The sequence below is a fragment of the Pleurodeles waltl genome, chromosome 1_1 (assembly GCF_031143425.1).
Source record: "Pleurodeles waltl isolate 20211129_DDA chromosome 1_1, aPleWal1.hap1.20221129, whole genome shotgun sequence".
Lineage (NCBI taxonomy): Eukaryota > Metazoa > Chordata > Amphibia > Caudata > Salamandridae > Pleurodeles > Pleurodeles waltl.
Window position 1 is genome coordinate 762,110,179 of NC_090436.1, and position 22,354 is coordinate 762,132,532.

General features: G+C 42.9%; 1 protein-coding gene across 3 annotated transcripts in view; it reads left to right on the top strand.

The window, feature by feature from the left end:
- Positions 1-22,354, top strand: part of CNTNAP4 (contactin associated protein family member 4) — a 2,124,586-nt gene that overhangs the window by 1,691,921 nt on the left and 410,311 nt on the right. For all 3 annotated transcript variants that reach the window (XM_069227637.1, XM_069227632.1, XM_069227640.1), the window contains exon 14: positions 729-885. In XM_069227637.1, the coding sequence (XP_069083738.1) occupies positions 729-885 (157 nt within the window). The remainder of the gene's footprint in view (positions 1-728; positions 886-22,354) is intronic.

Here is a 22,354-nt window from a genome sequence, read left to right on the forward strand (position 1 = left end):
TCTGAGAGAAAGTCATGACATTCTGTACCAAAATTACTTGAACATTTTTAAACATTTTAGTGTGCTCTCCTGCAATTACGTCAAGCAGGCAAAGTCAGCCCTGGTTTTTCCTTGTATTATGAATATGCAGCATTATGTATGTTACGATATCGTTCCCCAGTGCTGCAAAAGGCAGACAAGAAACGTGATTTTCCTCCTTGTTGGAGAGACGCTAATAAATGGAGCTCACTCTGCTAAAGTTGCCATGCATTATCTCGCATCACAGTAAAACTGACTGATATTTAATATGCAGCATCGTCGAGTTCCGTTGGTTTCTTTGATAGAATTAATAAGTCTGTTTATAGATAAGCTTAGCTCTTTTGTTTCCTGGCACGTATTTCCGAGATCTCCAATGATCCTTGGATTATAGTATAAATTACCCAGGGTTTTAGTGTGACTGCATCACTTTTTCATTTGCTACTTTAAAGGATTATGTATACATGCGCTGCTTAAGATAAACGATTCTAATATCACACCTCGATGCATTGAGAACTACTTCCTCTTTCTATTTTGCTAAAAAAAATAAAAAAAAAAGTACTGAAATTGTTTAGTCTCTGATAACATAATATTTACATGAAAACATATTTTATCATACCTCAAGAGCCATGCCTTGCATTACTTTTGTGTGCAGGCGTTTTTAGTTTTCGAAAAAAGCATGTTGACTCTTGTCTATTTGTGTTTTCTTTTAGATGGGATGCCATTCAGCTGGTGGGTTGGAAGAAACAATGAATCACAGACCTACTGGGGAGGTTCCTTTCCAGACATGCAGAAGTGCTCATGTGCTCTGGAAGGAAACTGCCTTGATTCCCAACATCGCTGCAACTGTGACGCAGACAGGAACGAATGGTAATTAACGCATTCATGATTCTGGACACACGAGTGTTTCATTTAGCGGATTTGTAATGGCGACTGCTGGTTCACAGTGATACTAGTGTATATTCAAATGAATAGTTCGTAGATTGTACAGTACTAAAGCATTTATGTAACCAAAGTGTTGGAAGGTTTGTATTAGTAACTCTAAATATTCGAACTCTCAAATGGTTATCCAATAGAAACTGGGACCATATGTATTAACACATTTCCCAAAGTAACAGTATGGGAAAACCCTTTGATGTCTGTACAAAATGGACTTACGAGCCTATAAAAGTCTGCTCGAGTATCTCTCCAGCACTTTTAATTTCGGGGGAAAACTGCTGCCTCGGTGGTACCACTCTTGATTTTTTGAAATTCATGCAACTAATTGGCTGTGGGTGTTTGTAGAACTGGAAGTAATCCCACAAGGGATGTGAAAGACATTGTTTCATTGTTGCAACCTGATTTTATTTCAAAGCTCACCTATGATTTTGAAAGTTTCAGTTTTTTCATTCAAAGTTACTTGTTTGTTCTTTTTAAGGAACATTCCTATGTAGTATTCTTTAGCCGAGATTTATAGAAGCTTAGTTATCTATCGAAGCGTATTTATCATTCTCACTTTAATTGTCATGCACTTATATAGCACATTTTCAGTTTCTGGTACTAGAATGGCTATAGAGTGCTGCTTTTGTATCATCCAGTGCAAGCTGGCGCGTGGTATTCCAAGGCAGAGTCCAGATGGACATTACGTGTGATGTAGATGTTTTAGACTAATATTGGAACAAAGGATAGGAATATAGGTAGCTGGTCACACCAGTGGGTCAGTGATGTCAGTGGGATGATGTGATGAGGGATCACTGACACTATATTGTGGTAAACAATATAATTGTCAAAAGTATTGTGTCAAAAATATTGTTCCCCATAATATTGTTATTGTATACGAAAAATGGTACAAAAATATCGAAAAAAATATTGCTGTCACTAATATTGGCCAAACAAATAGTAAAAATATAGTTTTTTTAATGTAGAGTTTAAAGTAACACCTGTTAAATACTTTAATATATAGTTTAATTAGAATTAAAATGTAAATATATTTCACTATTATGCATTACTATATATACATATATATATATATATAAACACACATATACAAGTATTTATATAAATAGATACATATACATACACATATAGATAACGTTACATAATTTAAAAAAAAACTATTTGCTACAGATTTTTATTTCTTATATTTGTAGTGTACTAATATGAAAATGTGTATCTATCTCTCTATCAATCTGTCTATCTGCTACTGAAATTAAAATATTATTGGAATTATTATAATGTAAAATAATTATTTTGCTTAATTATGTTAACCTATATATATATATATATATATATATATATATATATATATATATAGTGTTTTATATATATATATCATATATGTATGTTATATATTTATATATACATAACATACACAACACAATAATAAAAAATATAACAACTTACTAAGATAACAAATATTAATTATACCACTCCATAGTCCAACACTTTGCCTACTGTTGTGCTGTTTGGAGTAGGAATAGTAAATTTCATCCCTCCGAAATCAAACACATTCCCTGCGGTTGCACAGACTGATGTGGGAATAGAAGATTTCACCCCTCCGAAATCCAACTCTTTCCCTACTGTTGAACAAACTTGAGTGGGAATAGTATAGGTAATATTCTTAGACTTCTACAGTTTTAATAATGTTGGTTAAACAGAGTTTATAGCATTAATTAATTGTTTTATTTTTTATAGTTGACATTTTTTGTTTTATATTTTCAAATTTATTTTATCGTTTATAGTATTTTTTGTATTTGTTTTAGTTTTTTCAATGATTAGTATTGTATTTATTTTTGTACATTAATTAATTGTTATCTTAATAAGTTGTTATATGTTTTATTATTGTGTTGTGTATGTTATGTATATATAAATATATAACATACATATATGATATATATATATAAAACACTATATATATATATATATATATATAAAGCTTAACCTCTTTAAGCAAAATAATTATTTTACATTATAATAATTCCAATAATATTTTAATTTCAGAAGCAGATAGATAGATTGGTAGCTTGCACAGACTGATGTGGGAATGGAAGATTTCACCCCTCCGAAATCCAACTCTTTCCCTACTGTTTAACAAACTTGAGTGGGAATAGTATAGGTACTATTCTTGGACTTCTACAGTTTTAATAATGTTGGTTAAACAGAGTTTATAGCATTAATTATTTTATTTTTCATAGTTGACATTTTTTGTTTTTATTTTCAAATGTATGTTATTGTTTATAGTATTTTTTGTATTCTTTTTTTGTTTTTTCAATGGTTAGTATTATATTTATTTTTGTACATTAATTTACTATTCACACTCTGGTCTGTGCAATAGTAGGGAAAGTATTACATTTCGAAGGTGTAAAATTTACTATTCCCCACTAGTCTGTGCAACAGTAGGGAAAGCATTGGATTTTGAAATGGTGAAATCTACTATTCTCATATTAAACAGCACAACAGTAGGTAAAGTGCTGGACTTTGGAGGGGTAAACTTCAGTAGTCCCAGTCCAGTCTAAACAACAAGAGGGAAACCATTGGATGTTCGAGGGATGACATTTACTATTCCCACTCTAAACATTACAATAGTAGGGAAAGTGCAGTACTTGGGGGAGTAGAATTTAGTATTCCAAATCCACTCTGTTCAACAGTAAGGAAAGTGTTGGATTTCAAAGGGGTGAAAACTGCTGTTCCCACTCCAAGCAGCACAACAGTAGGGAAAGTGTTGGACTTCAGAGGGGTAGTATTTCCTATTCCGACTCCAGTCTGAGAAACAGAAGGGAAGGCATTGGACTTCGGAGGGGTTAAAATTACTATTCCCACTTCAGTCTAAGCAATATTAGGGAAAGCATAGGACTTCAGAAGAGTAAGATTTACTGTTCCCACTCCAGTCTGTGCAACAGTAGAGAAGGGGTTGGACTTCAGAAAGGTTACATTTACTATTCCCACTCCAAACAGCGCAACAGTAGGGAAAGTGTTGAACATCTGAGTGGTACAATTTACTATTCAGACTTCAGTCTGTGAAACAGTAGGGAAGGTCTCAAATTGTAAAGAGGTTAATTTTACTATTCCTACTGCAGTCACATCAAGAGTGGAGAAAGTAATTCACTTCAAACACATTCCATATAAAAGTTATACCATGAATGTAAAAATAACCTCTTAATATGAATTAATAATGAACATAAATATGTATGTATATGTAATACAAAATAAAAAAGTCAATTTACATAATTACTATTTATTAGCATATTTAGCGTTAAATAAATAATTACTATGCATTCCCTTAGAAACCTAGCAGCCCGCACCTAAAAGATAAGTAAAAAAAAAGAGTACTCCATAATTTACATATTCAAAATCACTTAATTATTTAACAGTTATTACTTTGTTAATTATTTATTACTTAACTAACTTCCAAGCCTAGACCCCTGGAAGGCTAGCAGTTTGCAAAAAACATAATTGAAATAATGAACTATTCCATGATTAAAAACTGTAAAATTCAATTAAATAATTAATAATTTACAAAAAAAAATCAATAATACATTATTATTAGCTGAAAAACTTCCCACCCTTTCCTCAACAACCTAGCATCCCACAACTAAAATATTAGTACAATAAATCTGTGTTCAACATTTTACATTGTTACAAATTAATTAAATAATGTATTAAAAAGTATTATTCAATTATTAATTATTACACATCTTTCCAACCAAAACCCCTACAAACCTAGCAGTCCATTACACAAGTATAAATAAATAAATAAGTATTCTACAAATTACATGATTAAAATCAGATGAATAATAAACAATTAGTAATTGTTAATTATTACTTAATTTACTTCCTGCCCTTTAACCCTACACACTTAACAGTCTGCAAATAACATATAATGAATTACAGTCATATAATGAAATAGCGTGCAAACAACTCAGGGGCCAAGGCATACACTGCCGCACCTTTTCCTTCAATTATATATGACAAATGTCAGTGACCGTCTACAAGAAGGGCACAAGTCTTGGAGACCAGCCCCCCAGTCCTCAATCACCAGGATAAAAGGTGCTATATTTATGGAACAAGACTCAGCACAAATGTACATCCAATTAGAGACAAAGGAATATTTCCTCATATATCTTCATGTCCTTACGCAACACCATGTATGGATATTATCTCTTCAACCACATCTTCTTTTGACAAAAATAGAGTTGTTGATTCACTCATAATTCTCCATATATAACTTCATGGGCAGTAAAATAGTCATAGCCAACATGTTTCGTCCCAACAGACTTCTTCAGGACTACAAACATACAAATATAAATAACTGTAATATAGTAAAAAAAGGAAAGAAAACAAGAAAAACAAAAACTATAAAATAGAATCAATCGCATATTAAAATTATTACATGATTACACCTGTAATAAATCAAATATTTAACATGTTCTCATATCGCCTATTATGTTCATTTAAAGTTTCCTTATATACTTCAATAATCATCAAGAGTCCATAAATTATTCCTCTTAGTTTAATATTCTCAAATATTAGCATATTCTATTTTGACCCAAAAGCTCATCAATAAAATGATCTAACAATTAATTAAACAATGAACAGCAATGTCAATAAATTCGATCATCGTCACTACCCTCGAAAACATGCTTTCATGATAAAGATCCAGCAGCCATATTAGAGTGATACTGCCCTTGATTTCAAAGGCATAATGCTTAGATATATCTGACATTATTAAATCGCACGAGCTGTATACTAAGATTGTTAAAAGGCAGCCATATTAATTTGAATCCCCACATAGTGCATAAATACATCTAATATAGCCGACATTTTTTTAAAACATATGTATTGTACGTTCAAATTGACAATTAACATTTAAAGTGTGGCGGCCTTATTGATTTTAATTCCCAAAATAATCTTCAAAAGCAAAGTGCATAGACACATTTAAAAAGGTGTAAGGTCCTGATGTGCTACTTTTCTTGTGTCGCCCCTGCCCCATCTAACAACTCAATGGTTGCACCATATTTACTATACAGCTCACCATAGCAGTCGTTAGGACAATAACATCAACATTTTTGGTGCTATTGTGGTGTTTTGCAGTACTAGCAACAACAATTTTGACTCAAATGCAGCAACGCACAGGGAGTCCCATTGATTAAAATGGGTGTGTCATTTTGTTAGACTTGACCTTTTTGATTCTGACCTCCTGTTTTTGGGCCCTGTGCTGTAATTTGTTTTGGATGGTTTTGATACTCTGGGCACTTTAACACTTCTAAACAATGCAAATGTGCAAGTTCTCTCTGTCTACATTGTGTTAGCGATTGGCTATCCCTGATTGGCGGTGTCTGTGTGTGCAGTCTTGCACTGCCAATTTGACCTGGCAAGTGTACCCCCTTGCCAGGCCCAAACCTTTCCTTTTACTACATGTAAGTCACCCTTAAGGTAGGCCCTAGGTAGCACCAGGGGCAGGGTGTCGTGTATTTATAAGGTAGGACATGTACTAATGTGTTTTACATGTCCTGATTGTGAAATACTGCCAAATTTGTGTTTCACTGTTGCAAGGCTTATCTCTCTCACAGGTTAACATGGGGTTTGCATTTACATATCTTTTAAGTGCAGTTTCCCATTGGCAGCAGATAGAGATGTAGAGTTTAGGGTCTTTCAACTCACAGTTTAAAAATACATATTTTGATAAAGTTGGTTTTTGGATTGTCAGTTTGAGAATGCCGCCTTTAGAAAGTGGGCATTTTCTTGCTTAACCATTCTGTGGCTCTGCCTGCTTGGGGAATTCACATCTGGGTCAGACTGGCTGCTGGGCTGTTTGTGAATTCCCTCTAGACAGTGACACACAATGGGGATGGGGAGTGTCTGCATATCTTAATGAGTCTCCTGGGCTAGAGTGGGGAGAGAGGAGCTGACACCTGCATCTGAAAGGGCTGTGCCTGTCCTCACACAATGCGGTATCCAACCCCCTAGTGTGTTCCTGGGGCCAGGCCTGGGCAAGGCAGGATCTTGTAAACACCAGAAACATTCTGTTGAAGTTTGCCTACTTCAAAGACAGAAATGAGTATAAGTAGTGAACCCACAATCCCAGACTTTTAGATTACTTCTGGATCAAGAGGAACCTCTCCCAATGAGAAGAGCTTGATGCTTGAGGATGACCCCCACTCTGCCTGTTGCTTTGCTGTGCTGGTCTGCTGCTTCTGCCGAAGAGGGAAAGAGCTGGACTCTGCTTTCTGCAATCCTGCTTGTGAAGTGTCTCCAAGGGCTTGGACTGAGCTTACCTCCTGTTAAGAAGTCTCAGGGACCTTAAAGACTTCACCCACCAGCTTCTGGGTCTACTTGCTGTGGATCCTAGCTTGCCAGGTGGCGCCTACTCCAGTCTCTAGTCCCCTGGAAGTGAAAGCTTTTTCAAAAACAAAATAAAACGGTGACTCCGGATGACACCTTGACAAATGCCACTGCTTGACCCAGCGACACCGCCTGCAAATTAAGCTGTGGTCCTCGCTGGAGTGTGATGCCCCGCCTGACATTGCAGGCCTGATGCCGCATGCAGCCTTGCTAATGTTCCATGACTTTGTGAGTCCAGAATGGCGTGTCACTGAGTTTTGGTATACCTGACTATGTTGCAGCGCCTACAGCCCCGCGGAGTGACTTCTACCCCGTTAGGTCGCCCCAGCACATCTTGACCCGCCGGATTCATTGACTCCGCTTGAGCGTAATTGGCATCGGATTGCTGGGAATGAATCCGTCATGACTGACAACATGATAACACCAAATTGAAACATTTGTGTTTCTAAGCACTATATTGAAGTTCAATCTTTGAAAATTCATAACTTTGCTTGTGTATGTTAGATTTTTGTCATTTCAGTCTTGTTTTACTCAGCTAAATATTGGCTATTATTCTAAATTGGTGTTGAGTGATTTTGTGTTTTTTTTTTCTCTGTGTTACTGTGTGTAATGGTACAAATACTTCACACATTGCCTCTGAGATAAGGTTGACTGCTTGAGCTAAGTTACCAAGAGGGTGAGCAGTGTATCTCCCTTACCCTAACTAGAATGAGGGTTCCTGCTGGGGCAGAGTGCAAACTGACTGCCAACCAAAGACCCCCTTTCTAACACATTTTAACGCCTGCTTCGAGCAGGCATTAAAAATGACAAACAAAAGTGTTGTAAATTTCACTGCACCATTTTTTAGCAGCCAACTTATTATACCAAATGTTTGACTTACAAAGAGCAGTGTAAGGCTCCAACCTCTGATCTATTATATCTACACCGCCCTTGTGCTTATTGTAGTCCACAGTGCACATAGGTTTGCACACTACAGCAACTTGACCACAGTCACAGGTGAAGTACTTTCATCATGAAAGGTTGTGAGCATGTGGACATCTCTCCTGTCTGAACATTTTACAGCCATAATTTTGTCACTATACAAAGCACTGCACTGTCCCCTCTGAGGTTTTTTACATACAAGATCTTTTGGATAATCTTTACAGTTAGGGTAGATTGTGCCACAAGCAACAGTGTCCACTTTGAATAATTTCTTGAACAATTGAACATCAGTGTAGAAGTTTTCTACTTGTAAATGATGACCTTTGTTCTCTATCACTTTCCCACACAATTTTCTCACTGACTCCAAAAGTGGATAGACATCCAGGGGAGTCAATAAAATAATCACTACCAGTGTACACCATGACATTGCAAACATGTCCAGACTACTCTCAGGCAGCATATTAATCTTAATTCCATAACATGCCCTCTAGCTAGGAATGTAATGCCTAAAAACCAAAAAGCCCTTGAATGGGACCAAAGAATAATCGATAGCTATTTCTTTCCCTGAAAAATAGACCTCTAAAAAGCAATCTACAAGATGATCAAGGACAGACAGAGGGGGTTATTCTAACTTTGGAGGAGTGTTAATCCGTCCCAAAAGTGACGGTAAAGTGACGGATATACCACCAGCCGTATTACGAGTTCCATAGGATATAATGGACTCGTAATACGGCTGGTGGTAAATCCGTCACTTTTCCGTCACTTTTGGGACGGATTAACACCTCCTCCAAAGTTAGAATAACCCCCAGAATCTTGAAGAGACGCTCACAATCAGGTTGATTCCATAGCAATGCTGAAGCATTATTAACAAAATGCAGCTTTTGAAGCAGAAGCAAATATCGATCACGACTCATAGTTGCAAGAACTATAGCAGTTGCCATCAAGGTACTAGTAGACCATTATGAAGACAGCAATTGCTTCCTTATCAAGCCCATCAAAAAAGTTAAACCCAAGAACTTCTTTGACTCATCCAGTTGCGTGGTAGTCCATCAGCATCACAAATGTAATATCTGTCCCCAAGGAGGGGCACAAAGCAAAGGCAAGAAATGGACACTCTAGATGGGAGTGACCCTTACCCCATCCAAACACCACTTCACACACACCACCATCCAAATGACAGCTCCACATTTTATTAATCAGAATCCAGTCCACACACACCACCAGCAAAATCCCCAGTTCAAACACACCATCAGCCAAATACCAGTCCACACACACCACCAGCCAAATGTCAGTACACACACAGCCAGCCAGATGCGACCTCTGACCTGCTTTGGTCCAGAGCTCGCCCCCCACGTCCGCAGCACCACCCTGCTGTCTCGTGCCCCTGACCCCCGCCCACGCTGCTGCTAGCGTGTTCAAGGCCCGTGGCTTCTGCCGCTTTTCGCCGTTCCTGTAAGTGTTTTTTCCACTTTTTAAGTGCCTGCCTCCTTGCGCTCTAGCCCCCATTTGTGCCCCTCTGATTGCTGTATTCCAATTGTATTTTGTGCCATTTAGCGTATTTTTGTGACTGTTTTGAATTTGTTCCTTACTCTTGTGATTGTGCCTTGTTTCCTGTTTTTTTCGCCCCTTATGTGCCCCCCCTTGCCGCTCTCTCCCTGCCGCTGCCTCCCCGTGGCCCCGCCCCCCTCGCGCCCCCATTCGCCGCTCCCTCCCGCCTCCCGCCTCCCAGCTGCTCCTCCCTTCTTAATGGCTGGCGCTGCGCGTCGCGAGTGAGTGACCTCTGACCTGTTTTGGTCCAGAGCTCGCCCCCCACGTCCGTAGCACCACCCTGCTGTCTCGTGCCCCTGACCCCCGCCCACGCTGCTGCTAGCGTGTTCGAGGCCCGTGGCTTCTGCCGCTTTTCGCCGTTCCTGTAAGTGTTTTTTCCACTTTTTCAGCGCCTGCCTCCTTGCGCTCTAGCCCCCATTTGTGCCCCTCTGATTGCTGCATTCCAATTGTATTTTGTGCCATTTAGCGTATTTTTGTGACTGTTTTGAATTTGTGCCTTAATCTTGTGATTGTGCCTTGTTTCCTGGTTTTTTCGCCCCTTGTGCGCTCCCCTCTTGCCGCTCTCTCCCTGCCGCTGCTCCCCGTGGCCCCGCCCCCCTCATGCCCCCATTCGCCGATCCCTCCCGCCTCCCAGCTGCTCCTCCCTCCCCCCCTCCCTTCTTAATGGCTGGTGCTGCTCGTCCGCACAGCGGGCGCACCGCTGACGTGCCGCTGGCGCGCTAGGGGCAAGCCCGTCTGAGCCCGTCCGCACCTGGACCGCGTCCAGCGCCACCCCCCCTGGCCCACACGCCCTCTGCAACCAACACCAACCACCTACACTGCATCCTCCTCAACACACGCTCCGCACGAAAGCACGCCATCGAGCTCTGGGACCTGCTCGACACCACTGCCCCAGACGTAGCCTTCCTGACCGAAACCTGGTGGAACGACTCCTCGGCCCCTGACATCGCCATCGCCATCCCTGACAGCTACAAGATCACCAGAAGTGATCGCACCAATGGAATCGGTGGAGGAATAGCCATCGTCCACAAATCCACCCTCAAGATCCACACCCACACAGACGACACCCTCAAGACAGCTGAACACCTTCACTTCCAGATCCACATGGATCCCAACACTACCCTCAGAGGAACTCTCATATACCGACCACCAGGACCAAGACCCCCGTTCAGTGACACCATTTCTGACCTCGCCAGCACCCACGCCCTCACCTCAACGGACTACATCCTCCTTAGAGACCTCAATTTACACCTAGAGAACAACAACAACGCCAACACCGCATCACTGACCACCAACCTCTCCAACCTCGGACTCAGACAACTGGTCAACACACCCACCCACATCGCCGGTCACACCCTAGACCCACTCTTCACTGCAAGCAACCACATCTCCTTCAACCACACCACCGAACTCCACTGGACCGACCACCACTACATACACTTCACATTCAAGAAAAACACCGAACATCACCGCACCCCACTACCACCACACCGCCACTGGGGAAAAGTCACCGCAGATCAACTAACCAGCACCCTCACCAAGAACCCGCCGACCGACCCCACCGACCCGGACTCCGCCGCCATCAACCTCCAACAGTGGTTCCTCAACTGCGCCAACACCCTCGCACCACTCAAGAGGTCCACCGTCAACCAAGAAAAGAAAAAAGCAGCCTGGTTCACAGACAAACTCATCACCTCCAAACGCTCCTGCCAGAAACTCAAGAAAAAATGGCTGCTCCAGCGCACACCCGACAGCCTAGCAGCCCACAAGAAAGCCACCCGCAAGCACCACCAACTTATCCGACTCGCCAAACGCTCCCACTTCACAGAACGCCTTAACAACAATGCGCACGACAGCAAGGAACTCTTCTGCATCGTGAAGGAGCTCTCCAACCCCAACGCCAATGTCAACGACATCCCACCATCCCAGAAACTCTGCGACGCACTCTCCACCTTTTTCTACCAGAAAATCGCCGCCATCCACAACAGCCTCAATGCCACACCTCCGCCAGACCCCACCCCCGACAACTCCTCCTACGCCGACCGCCTCACCACCTGGACCCACGTAGATGACACCGAAACCCGAAAGACCATGAACTCCATCCACTCAGGATCCCCATCAGACCCCTGCCCACACCACGTCTACAACAAAGCCGACTCCACCATCGCCCCCCAACTTCGTAAGATCATCAACCTTTCCTTCGACACCGCTACCTTTCCGGACAGCTGGAAGCACGCCGACATCCAAGCCATCCTCAAGAAACCAAAGGCTGACCTCAACGACCTCAAAAACTTCCGCCCGATCTCCCTCCTCCCCTTCCCAGCGAAGGTCATCGAGAAGATCGTCAATGCCCGGCTCACCCACTACCTCGAAGACAACTCCATCCTAGACCCCTCCCAATCCGGATTCAGAAGCAATCACAGCACCGATACTGCTCTCCTCGCCGCCACAGACGACATCAGACAGCAAATGGACAACAGCGAAACTTCAGCCCTCATCCTCCTAGACCTATCCGCCGCCTTCGATACGGTCTGCCACCGCACCCTACGAACCCGTCTCCACAAAGCCGGAATACAAGACAAAGCCCTCAACTGGATCTCCTCCTTCCTCTCCGGCAGAACCCAGAGAGTCTGACTCTCACCCTTCCGGTCCGAAGCCACCAACCTCATCTGCGGCGTCCCCCAAGGCTCCTCACTAAGCCCAACGCTGTTCAACGTCTACATGGCACCCCTCGCACAACTGGCCCGTCAGCACAACCTCAGCATCCTCTCCTACGCCGACGACACCCAGCTCATCCTCTCCCTTATTAAAGATCCACACACCGCCAAAGCCAACCTCCACAAGGGACTGAAATCCATCGCTGAATGGATGAGAAACAGCCGCCTGAAACTAAACTCAGATAAGACGGAAGTCCTCAAACTAGGTTTCCGCCCGCCGGCCCAGCGGGGATCTCCAAATGGCCGCAGTGGGAGTGTGGCTGCATTGGCGGCCACCCGACGGTCCGATGAGGGCCTAGGAGTTCCATAGGATGTGATAGAATCGTAATATGGCAGGTGGTATATCCGTCACATTTGGGACGATTAACACCCTCCTCCAAAGTTGTAATCAGGCCCATAATGTACTGTTAATCAAATGCTGCAAAAATGTACTTTTCTTTCCTAAGCCTCACAGTTTCAAGCACTCACTGCTTTTCTTCAAATTACTAAAGAGAATATTGCATTTAAAAGGTCAACAGTGAGCGCATCACAGCCTTTTGTGACAACCGCATTAATACATTAGAGGTGCACGTTTATTGTGGCAGCTGCTGTTCTCTGTATTCTTTACTATGTGTACATGGCTGAAGACTAATAATAAATTGTTAAATTAGTCAAGCGTTTCCCAAGTAAAAAGGGAGAGGCAACATCAATGGAATATCGACATATTTACATCTCTTTGAAAGAAAATATTTCCTTAACAGCACATTTACTAATTTACAGCGCAATACTGCGCAATGAACTCATTTGCTGATTTTGCTTTGAGCTAGGGAGAGAGAGAATCAGAGAGCCACAATTATTTGGATATGCTGCTCTCTTTTTCAGTGCTAGCGCTCAATTTGGTTGCCCACCAACATGGACACACCTTTGTACCAAAGTTAAAGTTCAAAGATGTCTGTATGATGTCTAGCACATTTTTATACTGGAATAAATCGCTTTCTAGTGAAAACGTACTCTGCCTGACACAATTTACAATATTTCACAGATTGGAGTGTGCTACCCAGTGCAGCTCACCTACAATATTTGAAAACTTAGGAGCAATTTAAGGATTTCTCCTACCTAACCCATGCACCGAGCAGAGGTTATTTTTTGCCACAAAGCCCTTCCTCCCATTGTCAGTAGCTTGGTCTTTGCTTCAAAAACATTGGCGGTAGCATGGAAATGCTTATGTACTTCCCACAGGATGCTTCCTTGATGCAAAGTAGGGAAAAGCACTATTTGCGTTGCTTTACAGGCTACTTTCCAGTCTAAATAAAGTTATGCACTGAAAAGTAAGAAGTCTATTTTGAATTTGTCCTTGCTTGTCACACTTTTTCTGACTTTACAGACGCTCAAAGAGTTGATAAATCTGTCACTTAGCCTGTTTTGGTATGTGCATAGTGATTTCTTGTGTAGCACATGTTAGTTAGCTTTAAGATTACAATGGATTATTAGCACTCTACGCAAGATAGGGAGACAAAGTGGAAATTAGGGGACAGAGCTACAATAAAGTGGCACTTCAGTCCAGATGCGTAAATATATTGTGCCAACCCTGCCCCAACTAAGGACACCATGGTTGCATCATATTTACAATGCAGCGCACCATGGTGTTCATTTCCACAACAGAGTCATAATTTATGACACTATTGTGGCCCTTTGCTGGAGTGGCGGTATAATGAGTGCAAAGCACTAGGGAGGCCCATGGGCTACTATGGGCCAGTCACTTTAACACCTGCCCTGAGCAGGCATTAAATATTATGGAAAAAATGTTGCAGTAAAATCCTGCAGCTTTCACCATGCCATTGTTTGCGGCCTCCCTGCATGGGAACCCCCACCTTGAATACATTATACCTGGCACAGGTATAATGTTGCGCAAGGGGTTACAAAGTGGTGCAATGCTAGCATTGCACAACTTTGTAAATATGGCGAAGGAGAATGGCCTCCTTAACGCCACATTAGTGTAAAAAAATGACACCACTGTGGTGGTAAGAGGTGCTAGGGCTCTGTAAATCTGGCCCTAGGACCTTTACAGTTCTTTTGACCTCAAGAGCCTCAATATAATAAGTACTGCACACACACAACTGATCTTGTGTACAGGTCCACTGCGATAAATATCCACTTTGGCCACTACTGTCATCTGGCGGTCCATAGTTACAACAGTCAGTTGGTACTCTGAATCACTTCATGACTGCTGTATGAGAAAGGTTGAAGGGTAGAATTTGACAGCCAGGTATTGTTTGTCCCATCCTCATAACAAATATTATGGTCTCTGTCTTTATGAGGTTCTTCCTTATCTTAATCTGGCTCATCTAAGAGTTTATTAAAAAACAATCCGAAATCTATATCTTTGCTGATTGAGGACTAGGCAGAGTTTAAACAGTAGTTATTCTCAACATAACCCTGATTAGGCTCAGCATAACCTAGTGAGGCTTGTCAGATAAATATTTAATGATAGGGGAGGCATGGCTGATTACTTATGGATTTTGCAACACATTGGCCCTCATTCTGACCCTGGCGGTCAAAGACCGCCAGGGCGGAGGACCGCGGGAGCACCGCCGACAGGCCGGCGGTGCTCCAATGGGGATTCCGACCGCGGCGGTAAAGCCGCGGTCGGACCGGCACCACTGGCGGGCTCCCGCCAGTGTACCGCCGCCCCATTGAATCCTCCACGGCGGCGCAGCTTGCTGCACCGCCGCGGGGATTCCGACCCCCCCTACCGCCATCCAGATCCCGGCGGTCCGACCGCCGGGATCCGGATGGCGGTAGGGGGGGTCGCGGGGCCCCTGGGGGCCCCTGCAGTGCCCATGCCACTGGCATGGGCATTGCAAGGGCCCCCGTAAGAGGGCCCCTACATGTATTTCACTGTCTGCTGCGCAGACAGTGAAATACGCGACGGGTGCAACTGCACCCGTCGCACAGCTTCCACTCCGCCGGCTCGATTCCGAGCCGGCTTCATCGTGGAAGCCTCTTTCCCGCTGGGCTGGCGGGCGGTCTGAAGGCGACCGCCCGCCAGCCCAGCGGGAAAGTCAGAATTACCGCCGCGGTCTTTCGACCGCGGAACGGTAACCTGACGGCGGGACTTTGGCGGGCGGCCTCCGCCGCCCGCCAAGGTCAGAATGAGGGCCATTGTCTGTACCTATGCTTGGTAATATGGCATTAAAATATGTCAACAATGAGAAAAATATGATTTTATACACTGCTACCCGATACGTGGTACTCACATCATTAGCAGTCTTTTCATAAAAATGCAAAAAATGACAAAAAAATGAAGGAATATCAAGGCTGCCACACAATCACCATGCCCTCCTAATTTGTAGTCATCCAGTACTTCCAAGATGTCATCAAATTAAGAACAGTCACTTCTGCAGAGTTTGATTTCAGGCCTTAGTGACATATGGGCCTGTTTCTAGGACACCACAGAAATTACTTCTTCATGACCAGGAGGCAGAGGGGGTCCCATCTTCCATTTCTTCTTGACGTGTGGTATTCATGTTTTCAAGTGGACTACATCCTCTGTAGTTTCCTCAGACCCCTCCGTTTTGGCTTTAGACACTGTCACTCTTTGGGTAAGTTCACTCTACCCTTTGGCATCCTTCCCCCTCCTCCTCAGTGGTGGTGGCATAATCTAGTGATCATCAGGTGGCTGAGGCCATTCTTCTTCTTGGCTCCCTACTGTAAAATAAAGGTGAGAGAACAAAAGACTTGTGAGTGGAAATATCAACTAATTCATGAATGTAGAAATCCATTTTATCTTTATTACAATCAACTGTGTAGTAAATAGTGGCATTATCAAGCATCCAGGTCTCCTCTCCCATGCAAGGGTGATATTCTCAGGTGTCACATTATTAGTGAGTGAATATGGTGCAAAAAGTGCAGGTGTAGCATATGGTAACTCCCCCTTAAACCATAATATTTGTTGGAGATCTTCATACAAAAACACTGCCTTTACACTAGGTTCTCTAAAGTACTCAAACAAGGTAACCTTTACATTCCCATATGTTAGCAAATATATATTTAGGCATGATTTACAGGTCAACAGATGGCAACTGATGGGAGCTGTCTGCCTGCCTGCTAGATGAACATGTGATGGAAGATTTTATGTAACTGACATTATAATAAAACGTTTGTCTTACAATATCTCAGATGTCGGTTTCACCCTGTCAGTGGCCTGTATCTGACATAAGGAAACGGGGGCCTGAAGCTGCACCTACATTTTCACCTTCTCCTCAAAAAGTGGCTTTCAAAATCAGCATCCGAAGGTGAAATTGGACCAGACGCCCCTGCACCTTCTTGTGTCATCTGTATAAGAAGCCATGACATTGTTGCTAGTCAGAGGTGATGGTGGAGACTGAGGACGACAATCAAGGGGCCCTGGCTGACCAGCATCAGGAGCCATGCTGTCTCCTGTCCTATTTTGACATCAACTGTTTTCACTTGTGCCAAATCATGTTCCTCCCCACACACTGTGTTTCTGAGCTTTAATGTATCTTCCATTTCTGTTCCCCAAAACCTCCTCAGTAAATAGTCCTGCTCAGGAGGTGCCAAGCCCTGTTCATTAACCTACATACATAATCGGTATTTTAGCACTTATTGCTTTAGATTATTTTTCTTCAGTGTGTCCGTTTGATGAGCATATATGGCTTTCTAGCTAGATTCTCGAGACTCGGAATCTAGAGGACCTTCCAAAAAAGGATTCTTGATCTCAGTAAAATGCTTTTGAAGGCAATACTGCATAGGCCCTGGATCTTCTCTTTCTTTGCAGTGGTGGAGGTATCAGTGAAGGCAAGACAGCTTGCCGGAGGATTGGGTTTTCTCCTGGGATTTCACGTCATCACAATATTATCATCCTCATCAAACTGTTTATTCCCACCTTCTGCAATGGGGGGGGGCATAAAAGTTGTAGCTTAGGTATTAGAGAGGAGAGAGTATAGATGCAACAATAGCACAAGTTTAAGTCACATGTGGCACTTCAGCATAGATGAATGGCATCTTAGAGGTTTTGTGTTCCAAGGTCGATGTGTGGTGGTGGGAGGACTTGGTGTGGAAACGTTGCTTTAGGAAAGGAGCCAAATGGTGGCCAGGGGAGATGATGGTGTAAGGAGAAAAATTATGACAAAGAGGTCCCACCTCAGGTGCTCAGTGTGCTAATAAAGGGTGTCCGTACCACCACCAACTGTGACAGCTGTGGCAATGTGTCCATGAGATCAAGGACTACATGAAAGGTTAAAATTAGCTTATGAAAAGTAAAGATTGCCGGGATATGAGAGGGAGCAGAGCTGTACATGGTAAGAGTGAAATGTGAGATACATTGCCTGGTAGCCTCCACATCCTATACAGTGTTGGGGAGGAACGTCGGTAGAGCAGCACTAGGGAGTGGCAGGCAGCAAGGTATACTTTAAGAATAGTGATATAATTGTTTCCTGGTGGATGCACACTTTCACATAGCAGGAGTCCCAGGATTCCCCTAGCAACATCCTTAATCAGGTGTTTTTCATGGATCCCTAACTCCCTAAAATAATGAGCGCTGTATGCTATTAAATCTGAACAAAAATATGACAAGCTATCAATGCTAAAATCAATAAAAATAAATATAACTATGAGATGCGATCTACAAATGAACACATTTCATGTGGTTGAAAAAAAACATTACTTGTGGAAGTACACCTATTGATATTAATTGTTAAATAATTCTATAACAATAGATGATACAATTGCTAGAGTGCATTGCCGGGGTGAACTGGGGGAGGGTATGATGCAGCACCTTGTTTGTCCAGGACATATCCTTATAAATCACTTTTGCTTCAACTGTTAGCTAAGGCAGATGTTTCAGCAAAGGCTTAAAGGGAACACATTTCTTAACAAGAAATTTATGTCTAGGCAAAGAGATTTGTAATCCTTTGAGGGCAAATACAGATCTGTGTTTGACAGTGCCTGCAGTAAATTTATTTTCTTCAGTACAGGCAAGGTCAGTGCAATTCACTGAATTTAAACCTACAAATATTTATTGTAAAAGGTTTATTTTTTGGTAATATTTTACTGCAACATTGTTTTGAATCATTTTGAACTTTCCAGTGTAAAAACACATTTCCTAATTCACATTTCTTTTGATTTATATAGCGTCTATTCATACTACTGTTGCTAATTCACAGCCAGTAACTTATATAAAATATGTTGTTACCAATCACCAACTGTATGCTAATTTATCATTTGGCCCATACCACAATGTCACAATCTGTCTCAAATGTACTGAAATAAAAATAAAGGAATTGTCTCTTTTCCAGGGGTAAGCAGAAACCTATTAAACCATTTATACTAGCTTTGTCAGTCTAGGCAAAATGTGGCGTGTACATTTTAGATGGCTGTTACTGTTTTAATGAATGCATAGCAGCAATTACTGCTGTTGGTTCAAATGCCTTTTCTTACCAGAAAGAAATCAGTTTTCAGAAAATTTGTGCTCATATTTTTATTTCTGTAATGTAGAAAAGTGCCCTTTTTGGGTGGTGAACCCCCACATGTTTTACTTTAGATGCTGTTGGTTATGACCCTGAAAGTGCACTTGAGTCTACTAACAAGGCCCCACTGCCAGTGCTCTCTCCCTAAAATGGTATATGTGAATTGACATCTCCAGTTGACAAGCATTTTAACCCCTCTTGTAAGTCCCATGTATATGGCACGAGTAGTACCCAGGGCATTGGTGTTAAAGGGGTCACCAGGGCCTAAAGCACTGTTTGTGACGCCTTGACTGACCCAAGTAAACTACTTACAGTAGGCCTACCATGGCAGACTGCGGGAGAAGTTCAAACCCAACAGCATGTGTGTCACAGCCAAAGCATACCTTTAATGTATGTCAGTCACCCCTAAGGAAGACCTTCTGAAACGAAAGAAGCAGGGTGCATTATATTGAAGGTGTGGACATATGAGTACAAGCTTATATGTTCCTAGAGTGGATTTTCCCCCTAAAGGCCACTATAGGTGAACAATGGTTACTAGGATGACATGGGCTGGCACCCAGGCAAACCTGAGGTTGCCAGCTACGTTATGATACCACCAAAATAGGTCATGTTCGGTATCAACCAATGTGCATTCCCACCCCTGACATAAATCTTGTGTCGAGGACAATGTGGCATTGCCCACGAGTTGCCCTCCCTTTTCCTGTGCTCTTTCTGCCAGCTTGCAGCTGCTGCTGCCAGAACAGGATTTTGCCCCACTGGGCAGACATTTGAACACTCCCAGGAGAGAGGACAAAGGCCTAGATGGGAAGGCGGTCACACCTACCTCCCAGGAAGGCTAGTTATGTGGCATATCAAGGTGGGTCAAGGTGATGAGCTCCAAAGGGCACACCACCTCTGATATGCAAGCAGGTTTCCCCCGGTGGGGGACACAGCCATCCTCCTGCCCCAAGGCACATTTGCACCCAGGCAGGGGAAACAATGAGTTAGTCAGGAGGTGTACTCCCTGAGAAGGTTAACCACACCTCTAGGATGGGCTACCTAAAGTGTACCACCAAGGAAGACTTCTGCCATCTTGAAAAGTGATAAAGTAGAGGTTTCTGGGTAGAAAGGGTGCCACAACCCACCGGATGCGGTCACCTCAGGACCCAATTAGCTGTGCTGGCTAGTAGCCCATTGGCTACTTGCACACATACCCCAAATCCCCTATATCTAGGACCATCATTGGGGTATTGTGAGAGTGTTACATACTGAAGCCTAACCAGTCTCACTGCATAATACTCCACTTTCCTACATGTCAAAAAACATAATCTGTTTCTATTTCAGCACATTTATCTCCAGCACTGGGTGAAATTACACTAATAAAAAAGTCTTTTAAAGGGTACTGATGATAAATGCTTCTCTTTGTTTTGGTGTCATCTTTTGTGCTTCTGTGTGACAAAGTTTGTTCATAAATAACTCGGAAACGTTTACTTAGTTAGTTAACACTTAGCAGTACCTAGCATTTTGTTTTATACTTGATACTGTATTGTTAGGTGGGACATCTGTATATTTCCATTCAAAAAAGTTGTTGGCAGGTTTTAGGTAGCTAATTTGTTGCATATGATGACAGTTAAAGAACAGCCTCAGGTTTATTGGGTGGCACTAATTGAAAATGTTATTCTGGCCAACACTACATGATGTGAGCAGTTGAAGAACACTTCTCAAACCACCATTTTTTGAACTGCAAAAAAGACAAATGGCCCTATTACGAGTCTGACGGTCCGAAGACCACCAGACTTGTGATGGAGGTTGGACCACCGCAGCTGTGGGGGACTGACCTCCACATTATGACCCTGGCGATTGGACCGCCAAAAAAACACCGTCTCCACCAGGATCACTGATCCTGACAGGCTGACAGTGACCTTGGTTGTAATCAGCCACGGCTGCGCTGAAGTCAGCGCCTTTGTGCTGATTACAACCATGATCTCCAACAGCCAGTTCATGGTGGTTTAACCGTCATGAAAAGGCTGGCGGAGAACAAGTGCTGGGGGACAAAGGGGCCCCTGCACTGCCCACAACATTGTCGTGGACAGTGCAGGGTCCCCCTTCCCAGCGCCTTCAGAATTCACACTGTCCATGTGGAGCCGAGCCCAATGCTGCCACACACATTCCACTGGGCTGACCGGTGGGGAACCTTGGTTTCCGCCTAGTCAGCTCAGTGGAAAACCCGTAATGGGGCTAGTGGGGAGATCACCAGCGCCATGGCGGTCTCCTCATTGGGAGTTTGGCAGTCGGGTTTTCCCAACCTCCAAACTCGTAATCAGAACCCAAATTTTGAAGGAAAACACATTTAAATAATAGCTGGATGCAAACTACATGCAGCTAGGTATGAGAGCAGGCAGTCTGGATAGAAGCAAGAAACCACACTCTGCATACAGAGCTGACTGTGCATGTTTGAATGCTGTGAGTAATGGTACTGGAGTCGCAGTGGCTGGATATTGGCCATATGTGTGCCACAATCCATGTGTTCATAGCTTGACCTGTGTGTCTGTTCTAAAACCCCAGGTCCATTGAACCATCAAGCTGGTGGCAGGACTACAGGGGACTAAGGACAGCATTTTCTAGCCCCAGCTCCTTTTCATTTATGCCTACTAGCTCTAGGCACTTTTTTCTATTGGTAGGAGGGAGGGCTTAAAGCAGCCCCACTCCTCCATCTGCTTTTCTGCTCTTTCTTCCACCCTACCAGTAGAAGAAATGAACCAGGAAGTGGAGATAGGAAGGATATGTCCTAGGATTCATCCTAATCCTTCACATCCAATCCCCGCTTCAGGATTCAGTTTCAAACATCTGCTCTATGTTCCAATGCTTCTGTGTCCATGACAAGCAATTGGAGAGGATAGAGCTGTGAGTCCAATAAGGAGTCAGATGTTGTTTCGATTTTATTAGTCCAATTAAAAATCCAAAAATTTTCATTTTGAGGACACAGACACACAGGGCCTCATTATGCCCTTGGCGGATGGACTCCATCACAAAAGTGACAGATATCCCGCTCACCATTTTACAAGTTCCTTAGGAGATATTGGAACTTGTAATACAGGGGATGGGATAGCTGTCACTTTTGTGACATAATACCCCATCCACCAAGGTCATAATCAGGCCCTCAGTGTACACTTCAGCAAAAACCCAAATGCTGTTTTTCCTATGTTTAAGTTGAAATCCACATCAAATCCACAGCCAGGGTTCAGACACACATTGTTGGACCTGTGGTCACCTGGCACCTATAGAAACCTAGCAAACCAGACATTTCAGAACACTACACACAAATATATTTGTGTGGTATGACTTCGGTATATAGCACCAGACTGCCTAGGTCAAACTTTAGCTAAA